The 22,002-nt window shown below is 39.4% G+C and overlaps 1 protein-coding gene across 1 annotated transcript in view; it reads left to right on the forward strand.

Annotated features, from left to right (window-relative positions):
• Positions 1 to 22,002, forward strand: part of DNAH8 (dynein, axonemal, heavy chain 8) — a 349,054-nt gene that overhangs the window by 240,429 nt on the left and 86,623 nt on the right. Inside the window, exons 76-81 of the mRNA XM_011986894.1 lie at positions 1,532 to 1,687; positions 5,289 to 5,444; positions 7,512 to 7,694; positions 11,557 to 11,662; positions 15,883 to 16,135; positions 16,707 to 16,897. Coding sequence (XP_011842284.1) covers positions 1,532 to 1,687; positions 5,289 to 5,444; positions 7,512 to 7,694; positions 11,557 to 11,662; positions 15,883 to 16,135; positions 16,707 to 16,897 — 1,045 coding nt within the window. The remainder of the gene's footprint in view (positions 1 to 1,531; positions 1,688 to 5,288; positions 5,445 to 7,511; positions 7,695 to 11,556; positions 11,663 to 15,882; positions 16,136 to 16,706; positions 16,898 to 22,002) is intronic.

Raw genomic sequence — 22,002 nt, forward strand, 5'->3', positions numbered from 1 at the left:
AAAAAAAAAAAAAAAAAAAAAAAAAAGAGGAAACCCGGGTTCATTAAACTTTTTCTTTAACTAGAAAGATTGATTTGAAAGTGCTTAAGAGTTTTTTTTAAAATAATTTTCTTTGTGGTATAAACGTTTCTTGGTGTTTTAAGTAATCTTGCTTCCAAATTAAGACCAATTGCATTGCTATGAACTAAAAGATCATTTGAGAGATATAGGCTTGCTAATACTGGGCCCTTCTTATACCTCTTCATTATTTACACCACTCCTGTGAAGTCATACTCTCTTTCAAACACTTTAGGCAAATGTAGGCATGATCTGTGCTGGTATTAACCTTATTTTCCTTATTTGCTATCTTTTTTAGTGTCTAATAACGTAACACAATAGCGTGTTCTGGTGACCCTAAGTAATAGCAAGGCCTTTCATACTAACCTTCCTTGCTGGGAATCTGATGCCACTGTCAATTTCCAGTGTATCTTGCAGAGCTTCTGTGGTAATAAATGCTTTCCAGGCAATTTGTATTCATGAGTTGCTTTTCTGATTTGCAAATCTGCTCTCCAGTTGCTGTTTCCTTAGGGGATGCCAAGCTATTAATTTCATGTTATCTGTATTTAAAAGTTAAAAACTAATCTTTTCCAATTCAAACATTGTTGAATTCACCCTTACAGGGAATAGATTATGTGTTGTAGATGCATTGGGCACTGGTGAAGCAACATGGGCCAGAATATTCTTTATTAATTATGGCCTTTGGGGGTCCTGGGATAATTTAACAAAGGTGGAGGCTGGTTGGCTCATTGGATCTCTGATTATTTTATTTTATTTTATTTTTTTAGAGCCAAAGTCTTGCTCTGTAGCCCAGACTGAAGTGCAGTGGTGTGATCATGGCTCACTGCAGCCTCAAATTCCTGGGCTCAAGTGACCCTCCCAGCCTCCCAAAATGCTGGGATTATAGGCATGAACCGCTGTGCCTGACTTGGTGATTTTATTGATCACGTGGCGGGAGGCTGGCAATCTGCTCTAAATTTGGAGAAGGAAATATTCACAAAAGTGTCATTGATGAGCTCCTGGTAATATAATAACTCATCTAATTTATCTCCAGCTATGCAATCACCCGTACATCATGCGGGCAGAACCAAAGGGCCGGAAGGGGAAGCTATCAGGGGCTAATTGCTTGGGACTTATCTTCTTCTCTGACATCTCATTATATTCACTGTCTCCATCAACCTCAAATCAGGTTCAATATGCAGTCAACTTACTATGATTCCCCTAAGTATGAAAATACAATGCAAAAGGATAAACCTTGTTTTGGGTGATTAAAGAAGGGATTCACTAGATTATAAATTTGTTTTTTGTTTTTTTTTTTATGTGAATGTTATTTGGTTCACATTTACAAGTTTGCTTTTTTAGAAGTACAAGTTTCTTAGTCTCGAAGGAAAATAATGTCCATATTTTAAATTATTTTACTTTATGGTACTTTTAATTACTAATGAGGGCATTCCTGTTCTCCTTTGAATGGTGATATCCATTTCCTGTTGTTCAGATTGGTGAGTGGGGGCTACAGGGATTACCAGGAGATGATCTCTCAATTCAGAATGGCATTATTGTGACAAAGGCCACCAGATACCCACTCCTCATAGACCCACAAACTCAAGGCAAAACTTGGATTAAATCAAAGGAAAAAGAAAATGATTTGCAGGTATGTAGCATTTGGTGCAGGGGAAAATAATCTTGAAATCATGAAACTTTTCAAAATTTCAATTGAATCTGCAGTCATAAAGTTGTCATCTCCATGACAAATGTTTGCTAATTCACACTCTTGAGTTTTGTAATAGCAATTTGGGGCAACAGCTCTGATTCTTTTCTCTCTTTTGTACTCTCCTTATACATTTGCCTGACTCCATTGCTTTTGCTAATATTGAATGTGGCTTTTGTTCTGGGCCTTGGGTTTGGTCCTATAGGAGAGTGGCAAATAGAATATTGTGATCCCTCAGTTCAAGACCATTCATGCCAACCTTGCTCAGGCTCTGGGTACTACATAGCTTACTGAGTCCAGCTTTGATGCTTGCATCTAATAAGGTGTTAATTTTAAGGCGGGGGTAGACAAGGGCAGGATTCCAACATTCCTGACACCCTTAGGGATTCTGTTACTATTGATATTTTAATTCAACTACCGATGTGGGATATTCAGTGTTTCCTAGACACTGTTCCCAGAGTTCTAAACCTCCTGCCCCCATATTTTTGCTTATACTATTTCTACTAACCAAAATGTCTTTCTCCACCCTCCACTTACATCCCAGATAAAAATCTCAGCCATTCTTCAAAGTCCACATCCACCACTACCTCCATCACGACTTTTCTGTGTCCCCAGCACAATATTGCCTGTCCTGAATCCTCACAATGTCTTGTTTGCACTTCTGTTGTGGACTTAGAATCTGACTTAAGTTATTGTTCTTTGCACATTTATCTTTTATTTCTGCTGTACCATGAACTCATTGTTGGCCAAGTTTTATTCATCTTTACATGTTCTGCACTGCTCTTTTTGAGTAGAAACTCTGATATTTATTGAATTTAAGTGAATTTATCAAAGTGTGTCATCATTATAGAAAAAAAGAACCAGGAAAATAATGTGGTCATCTTGATGAATATGAAAAAAAAAGCACTTGGTAAAATTCAATGCCCATTCATGATCAAATTTCCAGCAAACTGGGAGGGACCTTCCTTAATTAGGTAAAGAGTTTCTTTTTCCAAAAAGCCATAACAAACATCATATTTAGTGGTGAAATACTGAAAGATTTCCTCCTGAGATCAGTGCTTCTCATGCAAGTGGATACAGCCCAGTGCTGGGAAGCACACCTAAATACCCCACCTCCTCAATACTCCAGAACACAATACATCAGTCTATGTTTACTAAGAAAACCCAGGGAAATCCTAGAATGGTCCAGACAATGTAAATAGAAGAGAAGAGTTAAAAGAAATAGTGTCCATTTCCACAAAGCTTCTTAGGGGCCACATTTTCAAGGGTGCACAAATGTGGTATACTAGAACACTTCTTAGTTTCTGCAGCCAGGTCAACTATAACTTGTGCCTGGCCCCATTCCCCTTGGCTCTGCTGGCTTTCAATCTCCCTGCTCCTCTTATTCTTGGAACCTTGCCTGGACCTCCTTAGCTCAGTACATGCTCCTGTGTCGCTTGGCCATGAATGCTGCTCTTTTTTTCTGATCATAGCTTTATCTCTCCATTTCAGGATTACATTCACTGATAGTCTTCACTAATGTCCTTTCTGATGCAACCCAGTCCCAGGAACCTTCTTGCGGAAGGAACAGAAATATGCCCGAGACACTTTCTTATTTTAAAAATCATCCACTGCTGGGATGGAAATAGACTGAATTGTGTTCTTTTTACTCAGACAACATTATTTTCTTATGTGGATAAGCACATGTACAAACACATGCAAATGAAACACAAAGCATGGTTTATATGCCCAGGGCTGTGGTCAACCTTGGCAGCTTTGTTTGCCAAGCCTACCTTCAATACCATCTCCAGGACCTACAGCTCTGACTTGTGGAAAGAGAGTGTATTTACTAAGCCTCGCTATCAGGAATTCACTGGTCGTCTTGTAAAGACCCAATACCTGTCTCTGTGCAGGTGAACCAGGCTCTGGTGGTAGTTACCACATATATAGTGTTTCACAAGAAAAATCAAATGAAATAAACCTGAAATTAGGATTCCAAAATATTATTTCAAGTTTATAAAAGACATTGAAGGTGATTGAAGATAATTATCTCCTTGCTTGGGAAAGAAATCACAAAAATAGAATTTACCCCTTGAAAAATAAAGCAGGATATAAGCAAATTTAGTCTTACTGGTGCTTTTCTTCACCTTGTTTATTAAGTTCATCAAAGCTCTTTGTTGAGGTTCTTTTACCTTATTAACTTATAGGAAGGTCTTTACAGCACATTATTTGTATAAAGAAAGCTATTCATCCAGGGAAACAACTTCCTTCATGTGCAGAATTTCTTTTTAGTTATTTCCTTTTTAATCAAAACAGGACAAAAGTAGGCTGATTTAAGTTTTATATTTCATATCTTCTTTTTATCATAGTAATTGAGAGATACATATTTAATTCGGTTCTCCTAATTACCTGTTGTCCCAGTGGGTTCTTCCTTGCGTCTTACGGTCTGCACCCACAATAGCATAAGACGTTAGTTGAATTCAGAAGATAGGATACAACGAGTTGAGAAATGAGCCTTTGGGAATCTTCACAGTAAGGCAGGGGGAGGGATCCTAGGCAACATAAGGGTTCAAATCCAATTGGCTCATGCAGAGACCAACCAGTACAGTGTGTCTATTTTAACTAATAACAAACGCATTAAACTAAACACGGAGGACCCAACCAGGAATTCAGAATTGTAGTTTTAAAAAATGTAAGCATATATAAAGTCAATGTATAGTCTTTTAGGTTGACTTAAGGAAAGTGTTAAATTCTTCCCAGTCGGAGACAGAATACATGGATAGACCCGCGATGCGACTCAATGTATCATTTCTGACATTCTTTTTTTTTTTTTTTTTTTTTTTTTTTTTGAGACGGAGTCTTGCTCTGTCACCCAGGCTGGAGTGCAGTGACCGGATCTCAGCTCACTGCAAGCTCCGCTTCCCGGGTTTATGTCATTCTCCTGCCTCAGCCTCCCGCGTATCTGGGACTATAGGTGCCCGCCACCTTGCCTGGCTAGTTTTTTGTATTTTTTAGTAGAGACAGGGTTTCACTGTATTAGCCAGGATGGTCTCGATCTCCTGACCTCGTGATCCGCCTGTTTTGGCCTCCCAAAGTGCTGGGATTACAGGCTTGAGCCACTGCGCCCGGCTCTGACATTCTTATGTTTACTTTTTATCACTTACTCATCTTCTAGGGGTCCTGAGAAAATAAATGAATATCCAGATATGCAAGTTGCGTTGCTTTCTCTGAGGGATTATAGCTGTGTGAGTTTGAAAGGATTAATCCTTGACTATTCTCTTCCATCTGTCAGGAGCAGAACTCTGACATTCCATCTGAGCAATGCCCCTTGATCCTCCTCTTTTGATCAGAGAGACCCCATTACACACCCAGACCCCATTCAACAAAATCATGACTCACCAAGTGTTAGAAATTAATTTTTGTGTGTTACTTTAATTTTTTAAAGTAAGTCTTCCTGTATTGCCCTTAAAATTCTTGGTTACCTGTCCAAAAAATCTCTTGGTTTCCCGTAGCAATGGGCACATTCTTTATAACACTGATAGACCAATGAGTTCTTTCTGTTTAGGTGACATCTCTGAACCATAAATATTTTCGCACACACTTGGAGGACAGCCTTTCCTTGGGCCGACCCCTTCTCATTGAGGACATTCGTGAAGAGCTGGATCCCGCCTTGGATAATGTATTAGAAAAGAATTTTATTAAATCTGGCACCACTTTCAAGGTGAGCTTTGTTAAAAAAAAAAAAAAATTAAGAAAGAGAAAGAAAGAAAAGAACAATGGTGACATCTACTTATCTTTTTGAGCATAGCAGCAAATGCAATTTCCTTTAGGCAGTAGTATTTGGTACATTGGAAATAAACTATTTCCAAACTGACACTTCAGTGTTTCCTTTTATTTTTTATAGCATATAAAAATTGCTGAGGTGGGGGCAATATTTTGATAAGAGTAGTCATTTAGCTGAAACTAAATAACATTAAGGAAACACATTGTCTGGTCTTAATATGTTAGTGCAACACAACATATACATATATGTTTAAGCAACTCTTGATATTGGTTTTGCAAGTCTTATATGTATACATTTTTACAAAATAACCTAGATTTCTTCCCTGGAGGAAATGACATTTTAATAAAGTCTATACACATTGATTTGGTCATTTATCTCTTTATTTTCAGTCTAAGTTCATTGACTTTGTTGGAAGCTATGGAATATTGTTCTCAATTGTTGGTGATGAATTGTTTTCAGTATGTATAAGTGTTTCATTTTTAATTCATGCCATTCTCTACCTTTGGGCTTCTTCGGTTTTATAACAGCATTTCTGATTGGGTGTTTTTCACTTTGGACAATTTAATTTCATGAATATCAGTGAATAAGTAAAAAATGAATATTTTCTCATTAAACAAAGACAGATTTATTCAGAAAAATTTTCTTCATAATGTGAAATCTTTCATATGCCACATTTTATAAAATTCATTCAGCAAAGTTTATGGAGCATCCAATATATACTTAAGCCTTTATGAGTTTATAGGGGAAAAATAAATAAAGCCCAGTTGGTGTTCTGAAGGTTAGCATCATATTCTATGAGATTAGAGGGTAGAATTTCTCTTTTTCATAAAAAGAAGCTAAGAGCAAAATTTTGGTGACTTGCTTGGATATTATGGACTCATCCACAATTTTGAACTGCATTTAAAAAATGTTTAATCCACAAGTAAAGATCATATATATTTAAACTGTACGATGTGGTAATTTGGTATACATATACATTGTACAGTGATTACCACAATCAAATTAATTTAACACATCCATCACCACACATGCTATACCTTAGATACCTGAAACTTGTTCATCTTATAACTGAAAGTTTGTACCCTTTGACCAACATCTCCCCATTTCTCCCATCCCCTACCCCGCTGGCAACCACTGTTCTATTCTCAGCTTCTGTGAGTTTGACTTTTTTAGATTTCACATGTGAGATCATACAGTGTTTATCTGTGTCTGGCTTATCTTATATGGCATATTTAATATGCCAAAGGAGGTTGTAGACTCTCCATTCCTGAAGGTCTTTTAAAAGATCCTAGATTTTTATCTGTAGTGTGAAGGCATAATGCCTTAGAATGTGATGGTGGCCTTAGTGATATTTTCAGTCACATAGAGAAGTAAGAGTAACCAGAGATTTAAGTCATTTAAAAATTCTGATTGCCACCTGATTTTTAGATAGCAAAAACCAATTGTTTTTTCAACATGCTGCAAATAGTAGTGTTTAAGATAAATGTTACCTTTTTGAAAAAAGTTGGCATATTTCCTTTGAAAATTACATTAACTTTTTCTGTTATCAAATATGCTTCAGATATACCTATGAAATTAAAAACATAAAATTTTCTATAAACACAGCAAATTTCCACAGTAGGAAACACTTTTCTTAACCGGGGGAAAAAATAGCAGCTCCTGTACTACAAACAACTGATGGGAGTGGTAAGTACTCGCTAAGGTGTTAAAGTCAAATCTTAGATGTGTCTAAGTTTTCCTTTATTCACCATTTGCTTTGGATAACTTTTTCATTTGATTTGCTTGGATCATTGCTAAAAACATCGCCAGGCAGGAGTACAATTCTAAATTATTCTAAATTGAATAGGGTTTATTATTTAAGATTAGTGATTAAATTTTTTTAACTTTCCTTCCCAATTTATTCAAGTTTCACAGCACTGACAGGTAAATTCTTTTCTAAATTGAACCCAAGTTCCTTTCCCTGTCCTTTAAGCTCTTTTTAATTTTATATGTGAATTTATGCAGGTGAAAGTCGGTGATAAGGAATGTGATATCATGGATACGTTTAAACTTTACATTACTACAAAGTTACCAAACCCTGCCTTTACCCCAGAGATTAACGCTAAAACATCAGTCATTGATTTCACTGTTACAATGAAAGGACTTGAGAATCAGTTACTAAGGAGAGTAATTCTAACAGAGAAACAGGTAATCTCTCTCTCAAGGTAAAGAATTTCTGCTTATAATAAATGCTTAAAATGTATTGAGAAATTGGCCGGGCGCGGTGGCTCAAGCCTGTAATCCCAGCACTTTGGGAGGCCGAGACGGGCAGATCACGAGGTCAGGCGATCGAGACCATCCTGGCTAACACAGTGAAACCCCGTCTCTACTAAAATACAAAAAAAAAATTAGCCGGGCGAGGTGGCGGGCGCCTGTAGTCCCAGCTACTCGGGAGGCTGAGGCAGGAGAATGGCGTGAACCCGGGAGGCGGGGCTTGCAGTGAGCTGAGATCCAGCCACTGCACTCCAGCCTGGGCAACAGAGCCAGACTCCGTCTCAAAAAAAAAAAAAAAAAATTAAAAAAAAAGAAAAAAAATTTAAAAACCATATTTATCCTTGTTAACATAAATATTTCTTTTGCAGCCTTAATTCCTGTCAAGAAATCATGTAACTCATCTTCTCATCCAGCTTCAAACACACACACACACACACACACACACACACCCCCACCCCTCTTTCTACTTCTTCTTGAAACTTCTAGGTGTACTAACTATCTATAGTCCTTGTCTTGGGGACACCTGAAAACATCAATAAAACAATGATTGAGAGAAAAAGAAATTGCTCTGAATGGCTCTTATTTCCACTGTAGTAGTTTCAACTACTGCAGTCCAATAATCTAATGATATAGGGAGCCATACCTTTATTTTTAATTAAATGAAATTTGCACTAAAGCAGGGAAATTAAGTCTAACTGAGGGTTCTAATAAAACGAAGAACAACTTAGGACTGGAAGATTTTAAGAGACTGATACAAGATTAAACTAATTTTTAAGTTGACCCTCAGAAAGCATTAAGTTTTATGCATAAAATATAATTGCATAAAAATATAATGTTATATATCTACATTATAAAGTACATTTGCATAAAATATGAGAAAGTAATTAATTTTAGAATGAAGGATTCAAGCAAGGCAAGGTTAGAAATAATAAGAGCAGTGAGGCATGAAGTGGATGGGAGAGAAACAGAAGGACAAGGGAGGAAAACAGGCAGAGGAGGGAAAAGAGGAGATGGGAATCCAGGGTCCCAGACGCAGGAAAGACATCCAAGAAGGGAGAGAGAAATGACACAGACACCAAAGAAATAGACTCAGTGAAAGGCAGCATCCTGCCTGGCTCGTGTACAGCTCACCAAGGGACAGGCCCTTGAAAGGTGGTTGGTCTGGTGGAGTGAAAAGGGCACAGTCCTAGCTTTGACTCTCTTTAGTTGTTTGGTCTTAGTTTCCAATAAACCTGGGGCTTATGCAGTTCAGGAAGGGAACTTGTTCCTCTTCCACAGCCAGGCAGAGATGGCCCTGGCCCGGCAATTCACTGTTGCCATCGCCTCTCAGGATCCCATGCTGTTAACTGTTGACGATTAGTCCCTTGTGGTCTAATTGGTGCTGTGGGTTTATTTTGAGATGATTCCTCGCTGGTCTAGATCCCCCCTGCAGGCTGCACTAACCTCCAGAAGTCAAGCAACTCCACTGCCCAAAGGTCCTCAGGGCTCCCCACACCCGCTTTTCTCATTCCCTAGCTTCCTCTTCAAAAGAAATGCTAAGGTGCTCATAGCAACCTTGCTGGAGAAAAAAAGTGCACATTTAATATGCAGGAGGGTATTCTAAACATTATATTTAACCCTCCTAACAATCCTCCTATTACACCCACATTTTTACAGATGAGCAAATGGAGACCAAAGAAAATAAGGGTCTTCATCTATAACAGCACAGGGACTTTGCAGCCTGCCAAGCCTCCTAGATAAGTTTTACAGGTCCTGCTACGAAGTTTAGCAAGAGTCCGCTGTGCTATGATATCTGATATCCAGAAAAGGAAGCTAATATGATTTCATTTTGTCCATGTATTCCTATACTGCCACCCAGGGGTGACCATTTTAATGAAAATGACTAACTGGTTATTTCCCTGCAAATAGAGCAATGCTCTTCATCGCTCCGTCAAATCCTGCCACCCTGTAAGTACAATGCCAATAACACTAGTCTTGGAGTTGGAGGACAAGGGTATTAGGCTGTTATAACATGCAGCTGGTTACTGGCAGAGACTGGCCTAATACCCTTGTTATTCAGAGTTCATATTTCTGGGTCCTCGGCTTTTCCAAATGTAAAATAAAGAAATTGGACTAAATTCAGCACATTTCAATTTGGCAAATATTTATTGGGTTGAGTTCCTTCTCTACAAAGCCTCAAGTTAAGTACTGTCAATAATACAAAGATGAATAGGAAAGTTTACGTATCTGTCTTCTAGATGCATAAACTGTAGTTGGAGGGAAATAATCTACTGATAGATTGTGATACAAACTATATTAGAGGCCAAGCATGGTGGCTCACCTCTGTATTCCTAGCACTTTGGGAGGCTGAGGCAGGTGGATTACCTGAGGTCAAGAGTTTGAGACCAGCCTGGCCAACATGGTGAAACCCCGTCTCTACTAAAAATACAAAAATTAGCTGGGCGTGGTGGTGCGCGCCTGTAGTCCCAGCTACTCAGGAGGCTGAGGCAGGAGAATCGCTTGAATCCGGGAGGCGGAGGTTGCAGTGAGCTGAGATGACACCACTGCATTTTAGCGTGGGCGTCAGAGGGAGACCATCTCAAACAAACAAATAAAGAAACAAAACACACACACACAAAACCCCAAAAAAACAAAACAAACTATATTAGATGTGCAGATAAAGACTGTGCCATGACTTTTGATTGACTGGTTCAGGAAGACTTTCTGAAAATGATGAAATTTCTGAAGCAATTTTCCCAGAAACCTTCCCAAATAAGAAGTTTTAAAACGCCTTCTTTTAACATAATTCTACATGCAACATGTGATTCTGTATAAAGTCAGAAAAAAATGTTATGAGGAATATTATTGAGGTGATTTCAGTGTAGACTCTACGTTTAGTGAGAGTATCAGTGATACTGACACATCGCTCTCAGTGTTAAATTTCCTGAATTTGAATATTGGACTATGCTTATGTAAGAGTGACCTGGTTCTCCAGAGATTTGCTAAAGTGTTTAGGGGTAAAGGGACATGACATCCAAGAGTGATTCAGCAGTAATAGTAATAATGATAACAATAATGACAATATTATGTTTTCTATAGAGATAGAGCGATAAAGCAAAATGTGATTTGGTGAATCTAGGTGAAGGCTGTATGAAAGTTCCTTGTATTAGGCTTGCAACTTTTTTGAATGCTTGAAATTTTTTCAAAATATAATTTTAAAAATATATCATTTTATGTAAGAAAAAAATACCCTGTAAACATTCAAGTTTGCCCTCTGTAGAAGGAGATACAAGTAAAATGGAAAATGGGTTTGTATTGGCAACTGGCTGTGCCAAACCAGGTACCTGGTGCTCCCATAGGAACCAGGCCAAGAGCTCATATTTAATCTGGGTAGCCCCTTGGTTTCTTCGTGTTAGTGCCTTTTTGTTTCTACTTGTTCTGACTGCGAATACAGACAGCATTTCTTACAGAAGCAGTGTGGGAACAGGGCCAAGAGAACGGGACATGCTATTTTTAAACTTCAAGCTGGCAAGAGAGCTTGGGGGGTAATTGGGTAAAATTATTTAGCAGAATTGTCTGGTGCCTGCCAGTATAAGTGCTGTGGAACTTTAATGATAGTGGGCATAATTTAAAAAAAAATTTCCACAGAAACAAAAATATGGATAGATAGATTTGACTAATGATAGTAATTTCTTCTGCCATTCAAAAGGTACTTTGGTTTAAACTTTAAACATGGTTAATAAATACTAGTGAGTTGCATTTGCTATAATAACTGGTAATTATAGTTCCAATGTTATTTTTTGTTTTTTAATGACAGGAGTTAGAGTCTGAGAGGGTTAAACTTTTGGAGGATGTTACTTTTAATAAGCGGAAGATGAAAGAACTTGAAGATAACCTCCTCTATAAATTAAGTGCTACAAAAGGTATTGTGTTATTAAGAAGTAATGAAATAACAGATTCTGAATAAGGATTTCATTTACACTGTTTTCAATGCCCTCATGACTATAGATGTTAGGAAATAGTCATGTTATCAATGCAAAAACAAGCAAGGCAATTTCCATCTAGACATTAAAGAGGGACGGCAGAGAATCTGATTTTTAAATTAGCAAATAGAGACCGAGCATCTGAGAATAACACAATTTTCTTTATATAATTGCTTTCTCCTGAGAAAAATAAGGGCTCCTGATAGAGCTAGGTAACTTATTATAGGTTAATTTGCTTGCCCCAAAGAAACTAATGTGCTCAATCTATTTTTTTTTCTTTTGAGACAGAGTCTGGCTCTGTCTCCCAAGCCGGGTGCAGTGGCTCATGCCTGTAATCCCAGCACTTTGGGGGACCAAGGCAGGTGGATCACCTGAGGTCAGGAGTTTGAGACCAGCCTGGCCAACATGGTGAAACCCCGTCTCTACTAAAAATACAAAAATTAGCTGGGCGTGGTGGTGCGCGCCTGTAGTCCCAGCTACTCAGGAGGCTGAGGCAGGAGAATCGCTTGAATCCGGGAGGCGGAGGTTGCAGTGAGCTGAGATGACACCACTGCATTTTAGCGTGGGCGTCAGAGGGAGACCATCTCAAACAAACAAATAAAGAAACAAAACACACACACACAAAACCCCAAAAAAACAAAACAAACTATATTAGATGTGCAGATAAAGACTGTGCCATGACTTTTGATTGACTGGTTCAGGAAGACTTTCTGAAAATGATGAAATTTCTGAAGCAATTTTCCCAGAAACCTTCCCAAATAAGAAGTTTTAAAACGCCTTCTTTTAACATAATTCTACATGCAACATGTGATTCTGTATAAAGTCAGAAAAAAATGTTATGAGGAATATTATTGAGGTGATTTCAGTGTAGACTCTACGTTTAGTGAGAGTATCAGTGATACTGACACATCGCTCTCAGTGTTAAATTTCCTGAATTTGAATATTGGACTATGCTTATGTAAGAGTGACCTGGTTCTCCAGAGATTTGCTAAAGTGTTTAGGGGTAAAGGGACATGACATCCAAGAGTGATTCAGCAGTAATAGTAATAATGATAACAATAATGACAATATTATGTTTTCTATAGAGATAGAGCGATAAAGCAAAATGTGATTTGGTGAATCTAGGTGAAGGCTGTATGAAAGTTCCTTGTATTAGGCTTGCAACTTTTTTGAATGCTTGAAATTTTTTCAAAATATAATTTTAAAAATATATCATTTTATGTAAGAAAAAAATACCCTGTAAACATTCAAGTTTGCCCTCTGTAGAAGGAGATACAAGTAAAATGGAAAATGGGTTTGTATTGGCAACTGGCTGTGCCAAACCAGGTACCTGGTGCTCCCATAGGAACCAGGCCAAGAGCTCATATTTAATCTGGGTAGCCCCTTGGTTTCTTCGTGTTAGTGCCTTTTTGTTTCTACTTGTTCTGACTGCGAATACAGACAGCATTTCTTACAGAAGCAGTGTGGGAACAGGGCCAAGAGAACGGGACATGCTATTTTTAAACTTCAAGCTGGCAAGAGAGCTTGGGGGGTAATTGGGTAAAATTATTTAGCAGAATTGTCTGGTGCCTGCCAGTATAAGTGCTGTGGAACTTTAATGATAGTGGGCATAATTTAAAAAAAAATTTCCACAGAAACAAAAATATGGATAGATAGATTTGACTAATGATAGTAATTTCTTCTGCCATTCAAAAGGTACTTTGGTTTAAACTTTAAACATGGTTAATAAATACTAGTGAGTTGCATTTGCTATAATAACTGGTAATTATAGTTCCAATGTTATTTTTTGTTTTTTAATGACAGGAGTTAGAGTCTGAGAGGGTTAAACTTTTGGAGGATGTTACTTTTAATAAGCGGAAGATGAAAGAACTTGAAGATAACCTCCTCTATAAATTAAGTGCTACAAAAGGTATTGTGTTATTAAGAAGTAATGAAATAACAGATTCTGAATAAGGATTTCATTTACACTGTTTTCAATGCCCTCATGACTATAGATGTTAGGAAATAGTCATGTTATCAATGCAAAAACAAGCAAGGCAATTTCCATCTAGACATTAAAGAGGGACGGCAGAGAATCTGATTTTTAAATTAGCAAATAGAGACCGAGCATCTGAGAATAACACAATTTTCTTTATATAATTGCTTTCTCCTGAGAAAAATAAGGGCTCCTGATAGAGCTAGGTAACTTATTATAGGTTAATTTGCTTGCCCCAAAGAAACTAATGTGCTCAATCTATTTTTTTTTCTTTTGAGACAGAGTCTGGCTCTGTCTCCCAAGCCGGGTGCAGTGGCTCATGCCTGTAATCCCAGCACTTTGGGGGACCAAGGCAGGTGGATCACCTGAGGTCAGGAGTTTGAGACCAGCCTGGCCAACATGGTGAAACTCACTCCATTTGTTTTTTAGTTTGATTATTTCATTTGGCATTGAAATGCAGTTACTGCAATGAGTTATGACACATGTAATCTGCGTCAGAGGAACTTGAGTACCAAATGCCCAGCTTACCCTCTACTTGGCTTGATCTCCCACTTTAGATGGGAAAGATAGTTTCTCCTCTGGGTAGCCAAATCATCATGTCACACCTCAATTGGAGGATGAAATCTCTCTGCAATATATAAAAAGAAAATTTTATCCAATAAAATCAACAAACATTATATTGTTCTGTAGCAGGCAAATCACAGCAACCTGAATTCTACTACCTTATTAGAAGTGAATGAATACTTCCCAACTGCACCTTAATTCCGGGATGTTATTTAAACAAGTCCGACCCTCCAGAAATACTGTACCTTTATGGTGAGCTCGGTGAAAAGTCCTTTTATCTGCCTACTTGTACTGCTCCTGCTAGTGAAGCTGTGTGTCTTTTGGTCCAGTGACTCCTCCCAGCCATTTGGGATACCCCTGGGCATTAAAAATATAGCAAGCAGAACTGGGGGCTGCTCCCCTAGTCTAGCCAAGAATGTGCTGGATCAAGACCTCTTTCCTTGGGGTTAATCCCAAGTTGGACTTCCACATTAGACAGCATGCCCGTCAGAGTAACACAGCCCTTCCTGCAGCACTCGCCTGCCATCCAGACCTCTAGGGTAGGCCAGAGTGCTGCCGTTTGCAGATATGGGGATTGTTAGCTCAGTACATCCAAGGTGTCTTTCCTTAGATTTTAATTTTAAAACCAAATTCATTGTCATAAGCATCTACTATTTCTATTAAAAACAATAATTTAAAAAAGGATGAGTTCATATCCTTTGTAGGGACATGGATGAAGCTGGAAACCATCATTCTCAGCAAAGTAACATAAGAATAGAAAACCAAGCACTGCATGTTCTCATAAGTGGGAGTTGAACAATCAGAACACATGGACACAGGGAGGGGAACATCACACACGGGGGCTTGTCGGAGGTAGGGGCTGGGGGGAGGGATAGCATTAGGAGAAATACCTAATGTAGATGACGCGTTGATGGGTACAGCAAATTAACATGGCCCATGTATACCTATGTATCCAACCTGCACGTTCTGCACATGTACCCCAGAACTTAAAGTATAATAATAATAAAAAAACAATAATGAAAGGCAAAACTAAAAATAAAATTCGAGTTTCTCTTCCTCGTGAGACATTTTCACTATACCCCAATTTACTCTTGTTAGAGACAGAGGGATTAGTTTTCTATAGCAACGACTGTTCTACTAAAGCAGCGTGAGGAAAGAGTGTACCATTCAACTACCAGCACGACAGCCCATGTGTGAAGTGTTCAGGTTAGCTCACACCCTGAGACAAGTGGGGTGGACAAGCTGTGACACTTGAGGAGAGCCACCAAGATGACAATGGGGGTGAAGCCTATCACATGGGGAACAGCAAAGACCACTGGAGACATGATCATTGTCTTGAGATGTGTGAAGACCCAATCAAATGGGTCTTTTGCTTTTTGCAGATGTTTAGGCAGAGTGGGGGATAGTCTGTCAGTGGGAATGTTTAGAAGGCTTCAGGCATTGGATGGTAGTTGGTCTAGAAGCTTTTTGGTGTCTTAAGATTCTACTGTACCAGTGGTCTTCCTGACTTTGGAGACATCAAGTTGAAAGCTAACAGTATTTTTTTTTTTTTCAGAAGAGATGTATCTTGCCTTGCAACTTTCCCATCTGTGTACTACAGTTTTCCTGTTTTGAATTTTAGGCTCACTGGTAGATGACGAATCTCTCATTGGTGTACTTCGAACTACCAAGCAGACAGCAGCTGAGGTAAGTGAAAAGTTGCATGTGGCTGCAGAAACTGAGATCAAGATCAACGCGGCTCAGGAGGAGTTCCGGCCCGCAGCCACCCGCGGAAGCATCCTCTACTTCCTCATCACAGAGATGAGCATGGTCAACATCATGTATCAGACGTCACTGGCCCAGTTCTTGAAGTTATTTGACCAGTCCATGGCCAGGTGAGTCCTCACTACCTTCATCCACAAGTGGTAACTTCAAAGCTGGCTTGTATTTCTACTGTTTTAGAAATTGCTTTTTCACTATTCACAATAGCAAAGACACGGAATCAACCTAAATGCCCATCAACAGTAAAGTGGATAAAGAAAAGATGGTACATACACAACATGGGATACTAAGTAGCCATAAAAAAGAATGAACTCATGTCCTTTGCGGAAACATAGATGGAGCTGAAGGCCATTATCCCTAGCAAACTACCACAGGAAGGGAAAACAAAATACTACATGCTGTCACTTATAAGTGGGAGCTAAATGATGATACCTCATGGGCACATAGAGGGGAACAACGGACACTGCGGCCTATTAGGGGATGGAGGGTGGGAGGAGGGAGAAGATCAAGAAAAATAACTAATGGGTACTAGGCTTAATACTTGGGTGATGAAGTAATCTGTGCAACAAACCCCCATGAATTAGGTTTACCTATGTAACAAACCTTCATGTGTAACCCTGAGTTTAAAAGTATTTTTAAAAAGCAAATTGCCCTTTGCTTCTTTGATTCTTAAATGTATTTCAGATCTGAAAAGTCACCACTACCTCAAAAGAGAATTACAAATATTATTGAGTTCCTGACATATGAAGTTTTTATATACTCTGTCAGAGGTCTATACGAAAACCACAAATTCCTGTTTGTACTTCTCATGACCTTAAAAATTGACCTTCAGAGAGGGACAGTTAAGCACAGAGAGTTTCAAGCTCTCATTAAAGGTAAAGTGTGTGGGATACAGATGTGGTGTGTGGAGGATGTTGCTTTTGATATGCTCTTTGATATACCATAAACCCATTTCTGTGATCCAGTAGGGAAATGATGTTCTAATGAAAGTGTAATGAAGTTTTATTTTTTAATATCTCTTTTCTGTTTTTCATTCGTCTTGCCCTGGTTACTTAAGATTCAGGTCTGTGCCAACTCAACTGAATATTGATATTTTTGTAGTTATTGATATAACTACATTCAGTTTATTCACTGCTGACCATGCCTGGGAGAATCGATTGCTCAAGTGAGGGAAAGTGATACTGGTGATGGCTTTCTTTAGCAAGACAGCCATTCCCTCAGCAAGGGGGTATGATGGTTTTTCAGACTGCAAGAAAAGGCTCACTTGTGTTTCATATTTGAAGTTAATCCTATTCATTGCATATCTCCATGTTAAAGGTCTAATTAAGAAGACAAAAGAATGGAATTTTCATTTCAATTTAGTTACACAAGTATTTACTGAGCTCATGCTATGTAAACCCACCACGCTAGCTTTGGGGATGTAAGAATAAACCAGATACTGCTTGAAAAGAAATAATAGCCTCAAAATGGAGATAAAGATAATTTAAAAATCACTCCAAAGTAAGGCAGAATCACCTAAGTGCTGTAAGAGAGCTAAGAAACAAAGTGTTGAGTCTAAAAGGAGGGAGCGATTACATGTGGTTGGTGAAATCAAAAACAGTTTCTTAGAAAATATACCTTTGTGGGTTAAGTCATGAGTTGGGGAACTATTCGGTACGTGGCAAAATGCTTCCATCTTTTTCTTGTGTGTTTGGCTCTTTATATATGATTTAACCAATTATTTTCTGGCTCCCCACACCCCAAAAAGAAAGTGGCATTTGAGGTGGACCCTGAAGAGGTAGAAAAGAGGAAAACATTCCATGCTGAAATGGAGCAGCATGAAAAAGGGAATGAGTGGAGAACATCTAAGTTGTAAGAATCAGTCTGGTTTTGTTGAAATGAAAGGTGGATATGGAGGCATACTGAGAAATAGAGCTGGACATATAAACTGGTGACATACTACAGAGAGCCTGGGTTCCCATAGGAAGCATTTTCTCGATCTGGTAAGAAACAGGGAGTTGTGTAAGGTGGTGATGTGATCATTATGGTCATTTAGGGAGGTGAACTTGGCACATGTGTAAGGATCAAAGAAAAGAGGTTCAAAGGAGTCTCTCAATCTTCCCAACTGCAGGAATACATTCCCAACCGAGGGTAAAGGCAATGGGAATATATAGGGAGACAAGGGTATGAGAGATTAGGGAGGTAAAATGGCAAAAACCGATAAATAGAAGAGCCAAGAGAGCAGGCAGAAATGAGTCTACGATTTCCAGTCCATGCAGAGATTTCTGGTCTGGTTGGTTGGAAGAGGAGCTAGTTTGAGGAGGGTTGGTGTGGGGGATTTCTGGATGTGATTTTAGGGCCTATGTAGTCAGAATAGGACAGATTTTGCTGCCATAAAAACAATTCCAAAATTTCAGTGACTTAACACAACCAAGGTGTACTACATTCATGTTACCTACATTCATGAACTACATTCATGTTACCTCTCCAACATGCTGTTCTAGTCACTCAGAAATCCACATTGCTTCCAAAACTACTGCGGCAGAAGGGCAAGGATGTGGCAGACTGTGCACTGGCTCTTAAAAGTCACCCCACAAGTGACACATGTCACTTACGCTCCTATTTCGTTAACCAAAGCCAGATATGCAGCCACATCTCACTTCAAAAAGAGCAGAGTGCAATTCCTCGTGTGTTTGAAAGGCGGGGAAACAGTTTGTGACCAGCTCTGATGACTACAGACATGTGAAATTTGAGCTATCCAGAAAAAAATTAGAAAAGATAACCTAGGCTGGGTGCGGTGGCTCACGCCTGTAATCCCAGCACTTTGGGAGGCCGAGGCAGGCAGATCACAAGGTCAGGAGATCGAGACCATCCTGGTTAACAAGGTGAAACCCCATCTCTACTAAAAATACAAAAATCAGCTGGGCATGGTGGCAGGCACTTGTAATCCCAGTTACTCAGGAGGCTGAGACATGAGAATAGTTTGATTAGTGCCTTTACGAAAGAGGCCCGAGGGAGCTCACTCCCCCTCCCACCATGTCAGGACACCATGAAAGGAGCCATCTATGCACCAGGAAATGGGCCCTCACCAGACACTGAATTCTCCAGGGTCTTGATCTTGGACTCTCCAGCCTCCAGAGCTGTGAGAAATAAACATTTCTGTTGTTTCTAAGCCACCCAGCCTATGATATTTTGGGATAGTGGCTGAATGGACAAAGATACTGTGCAGTACGAGGGGAGGAGAAGCATACTTTTGAATCTTTCCTTACCAGTGAGCTGGCTTTGCTTCCTGAATGCCATCTGCTAATGTGACCCCTGAGAAGGAGGCACATATGACATAGAAAGGAAAAAGTGAGAAACCTGGTGCCTGGGTCCACAATGGATGCTGGGAAGGAAAAAGGAGGTTAGAGGTAGAAAGAGGAGGTCAGGTGCAAAGATCCTCATCTCTTCCTTGCCTCCTGAGGGAGGTGAGAAGGGGAGAGGGCCAGAGAAACTCTCAGATAGGAGATGACCCAGCATTCTGCCCAGTGTCACACCCACCATGGAAGCAGGGGAGTAGCTGGATGGGCAAGCCTGAGGTTTGGCAAGTAGGAATGTGGCGACATTCAGGGGTTGAGAGGGCTGGCACGCAGCTGAGACTGGAGGTCAAACAAAAAAGTTTTAGAGAAAGAAAACTTTGTACCTGCAGACAAAGTACCAATGCCAGGAGCTGGGGCAGTGATTGCAGCCCAGGGCCCCGACAGATAGCATTTGTCGTAGCTCAGAGGATACAGTACAGGGACCCAGCCTGCACCTGAGGCATGGAAATCCTGGAGGGCAGCCTGCAGACCTGAGGCATGCTTCCCACCACGACATAATCCCACCCCGTCTCACCTCTCCCACCTACCAACCAACCAGACCAGAGCTACCTTGAAAGAGACTGGGTTATTTGAAAGAGGGTGGGTAAATCAGAGGAGACTGAGAAATGCGGCAACACAGTGGGGAGGGAATCCGTCAGGGAGGATTAGATTTGTTACAGAAAAATAAAGAAGGCTGAACACATGGGTTGTGGTGTTAGCACATTTGTGACCCCATTTCATAAAATTGGAGTCAGGGAGAACTATATTGTATAGGGCCAGGAGAGTCAGGGAGAGGAGTTTGGATTTAATTTAGTTGGCAATAGGGAGCCATCGAATGTTTTATGAGCAGGGATGTGGCATGAACAGAACAGTGCTTTAAGAAGATTAATTTGGGATTGTATGATAGGTTGATTGACAGCAGTACAATTAGCTCAGCAATAAAAGAGTTTTTAAACAAAACGTAAAATTTGTTTTAGTTTTGAACTGGCTTATATTTTGACTGAATTATTCCTTAAAAGATGGTATGACTTTGTTTTTAATGTTTTTTTACAAAGTTAACAAACATGATCCTTAGATCATAGATACTTTAAAAAAATCATTTTGAACTCAATACTTAAGGGGGAGAGTGGAGGAGTTATTTATCGTAGCAGAAATGTTTGATTTCCCAAGAGTGACAGGTTTTTCAGTTTGTTTGTTTCAATTACTACTTTCTTTCTGCAATATTTGTAAGGTGACTTTGACTTTCTTCTTCAACCAAAAATGTCAGAACACTTTGAAAAATGAAATGGATACCAGGCGCAATCCTGCATTATAGAGCAATGGAGTTACCTTTCTTCCCTGCCTGGTTATTTTAGAAAGATATTATCTTTCTTTTGTCATAGACTGTGTACAAAAAGACACCTTAGGGGGTCATTTCTTGCCCTCCAAACTGGACTGGACCTGGGCCTTCCAAGCGGGGAAAGAAAAAGAGAGAAAGAGAGAGAGAGAGAAAGAGAGAGAGAGAGAGAATGTCAGAACAACAGCTAATGATTACATAGCTCTTATTATTATTCTATACTGTTCTAGGTACATTACTGTATTTAACCTTCGCAGCAGCCAATCTGGTAGATTCTATCAGACATCCATGTGGCAGATGAGGAAACTGAGAGGGATTCATGTTTTTTTTTTTTTTTGTTCAAGTTTGTGCAGCTCTTACGTGGCAGAGCCAGGATATTTTGGGGAATAGGAAGGGCCGTCATTGTTCTAATATGTTTGGAAACACAAAGATAGCTTAGATTTCTTCTCCTGGTGTCTCTAAAGCTCAGGATTACATAAAAACATTTCTTTGGAAACAACCAAGAAGAAAAGGGGTGAGTTTGTCTCTGTGCCAGGGCTGCAGGTGGCTCTCTCTAGTGTCTGCTTCTCGCACCAGTGACTCCTACAGTAGCAGTAATGGTGCTCTAGTGAGACCAGCTCTGTCTCCAGGTTGCAGAGGGGCCGACGGTGAGAAGAAGGTTTACACGTTGTTCTAAAAGTATTGTTGCACTCAGAGCCACAGATTCCCAAGTCCCCTGTGGTGGAGGAAATGGATTTACATGAAAAAAGTACTTTAGTTCATACAGCTACTCAGGACGATGCTAGATGGGGAGAGCAAAGACCTGTAGTTCCCCCACCCCCCTTTTTTGGTCCATGAGTTGATTTGTGAACTGGAAGGAATGATGAGTTCTTAAGGAAGACGATAAGATTTAAAAGTTCAAGAATCACTGTTTTGCATACATCTGAATTAAACAACAGTGGAACTGGAATTATTATGATATGTTACCAAAGACATGCAATAGAGAAATTTTGAAATTGTAACTATCATCATATATTTCATTGGAAAATGCTGGGTATGCCCGTTTGACCTGAGATTTGCTTCAGAATATGATTAATGCTATAACTCATTCTCCACTGGACTCAAGCTCTGTGAAAGCCAGGGTCTGGTGGGCTTTTCTCTGCTATATCCCCCAGTGTCTGGAACATACCAAATACCTAGAGGGTGCTCAATAAATATTTGTTCCATCAGTGAATGGATAAATGATTTAAATATTAGTCATCCACTAAAAAACCCATAGATCTATTATTTCATTTCCTCCTTCACTTCCTTCCCTCTTTTTATCCCTAGCCTCCCTTTCTCCCACCCT

The sequence above is a fragment of the Mandrillus leucophaeus genome, unplaced genomic scaffold (assembly GCF_000951045.1).
Source record: "Mandrillus leucophaeus isolate KB7577 unplaced genomic scaffold, Mleu.le_1.0 Scaffold3, whole genome shotgun sequence".
NCBI lineage: Eukaryota > Metazoa > Chordata > Mammalia > Primates > Cercopithecidae > Mandrillus > Mandrillus leucophaeus.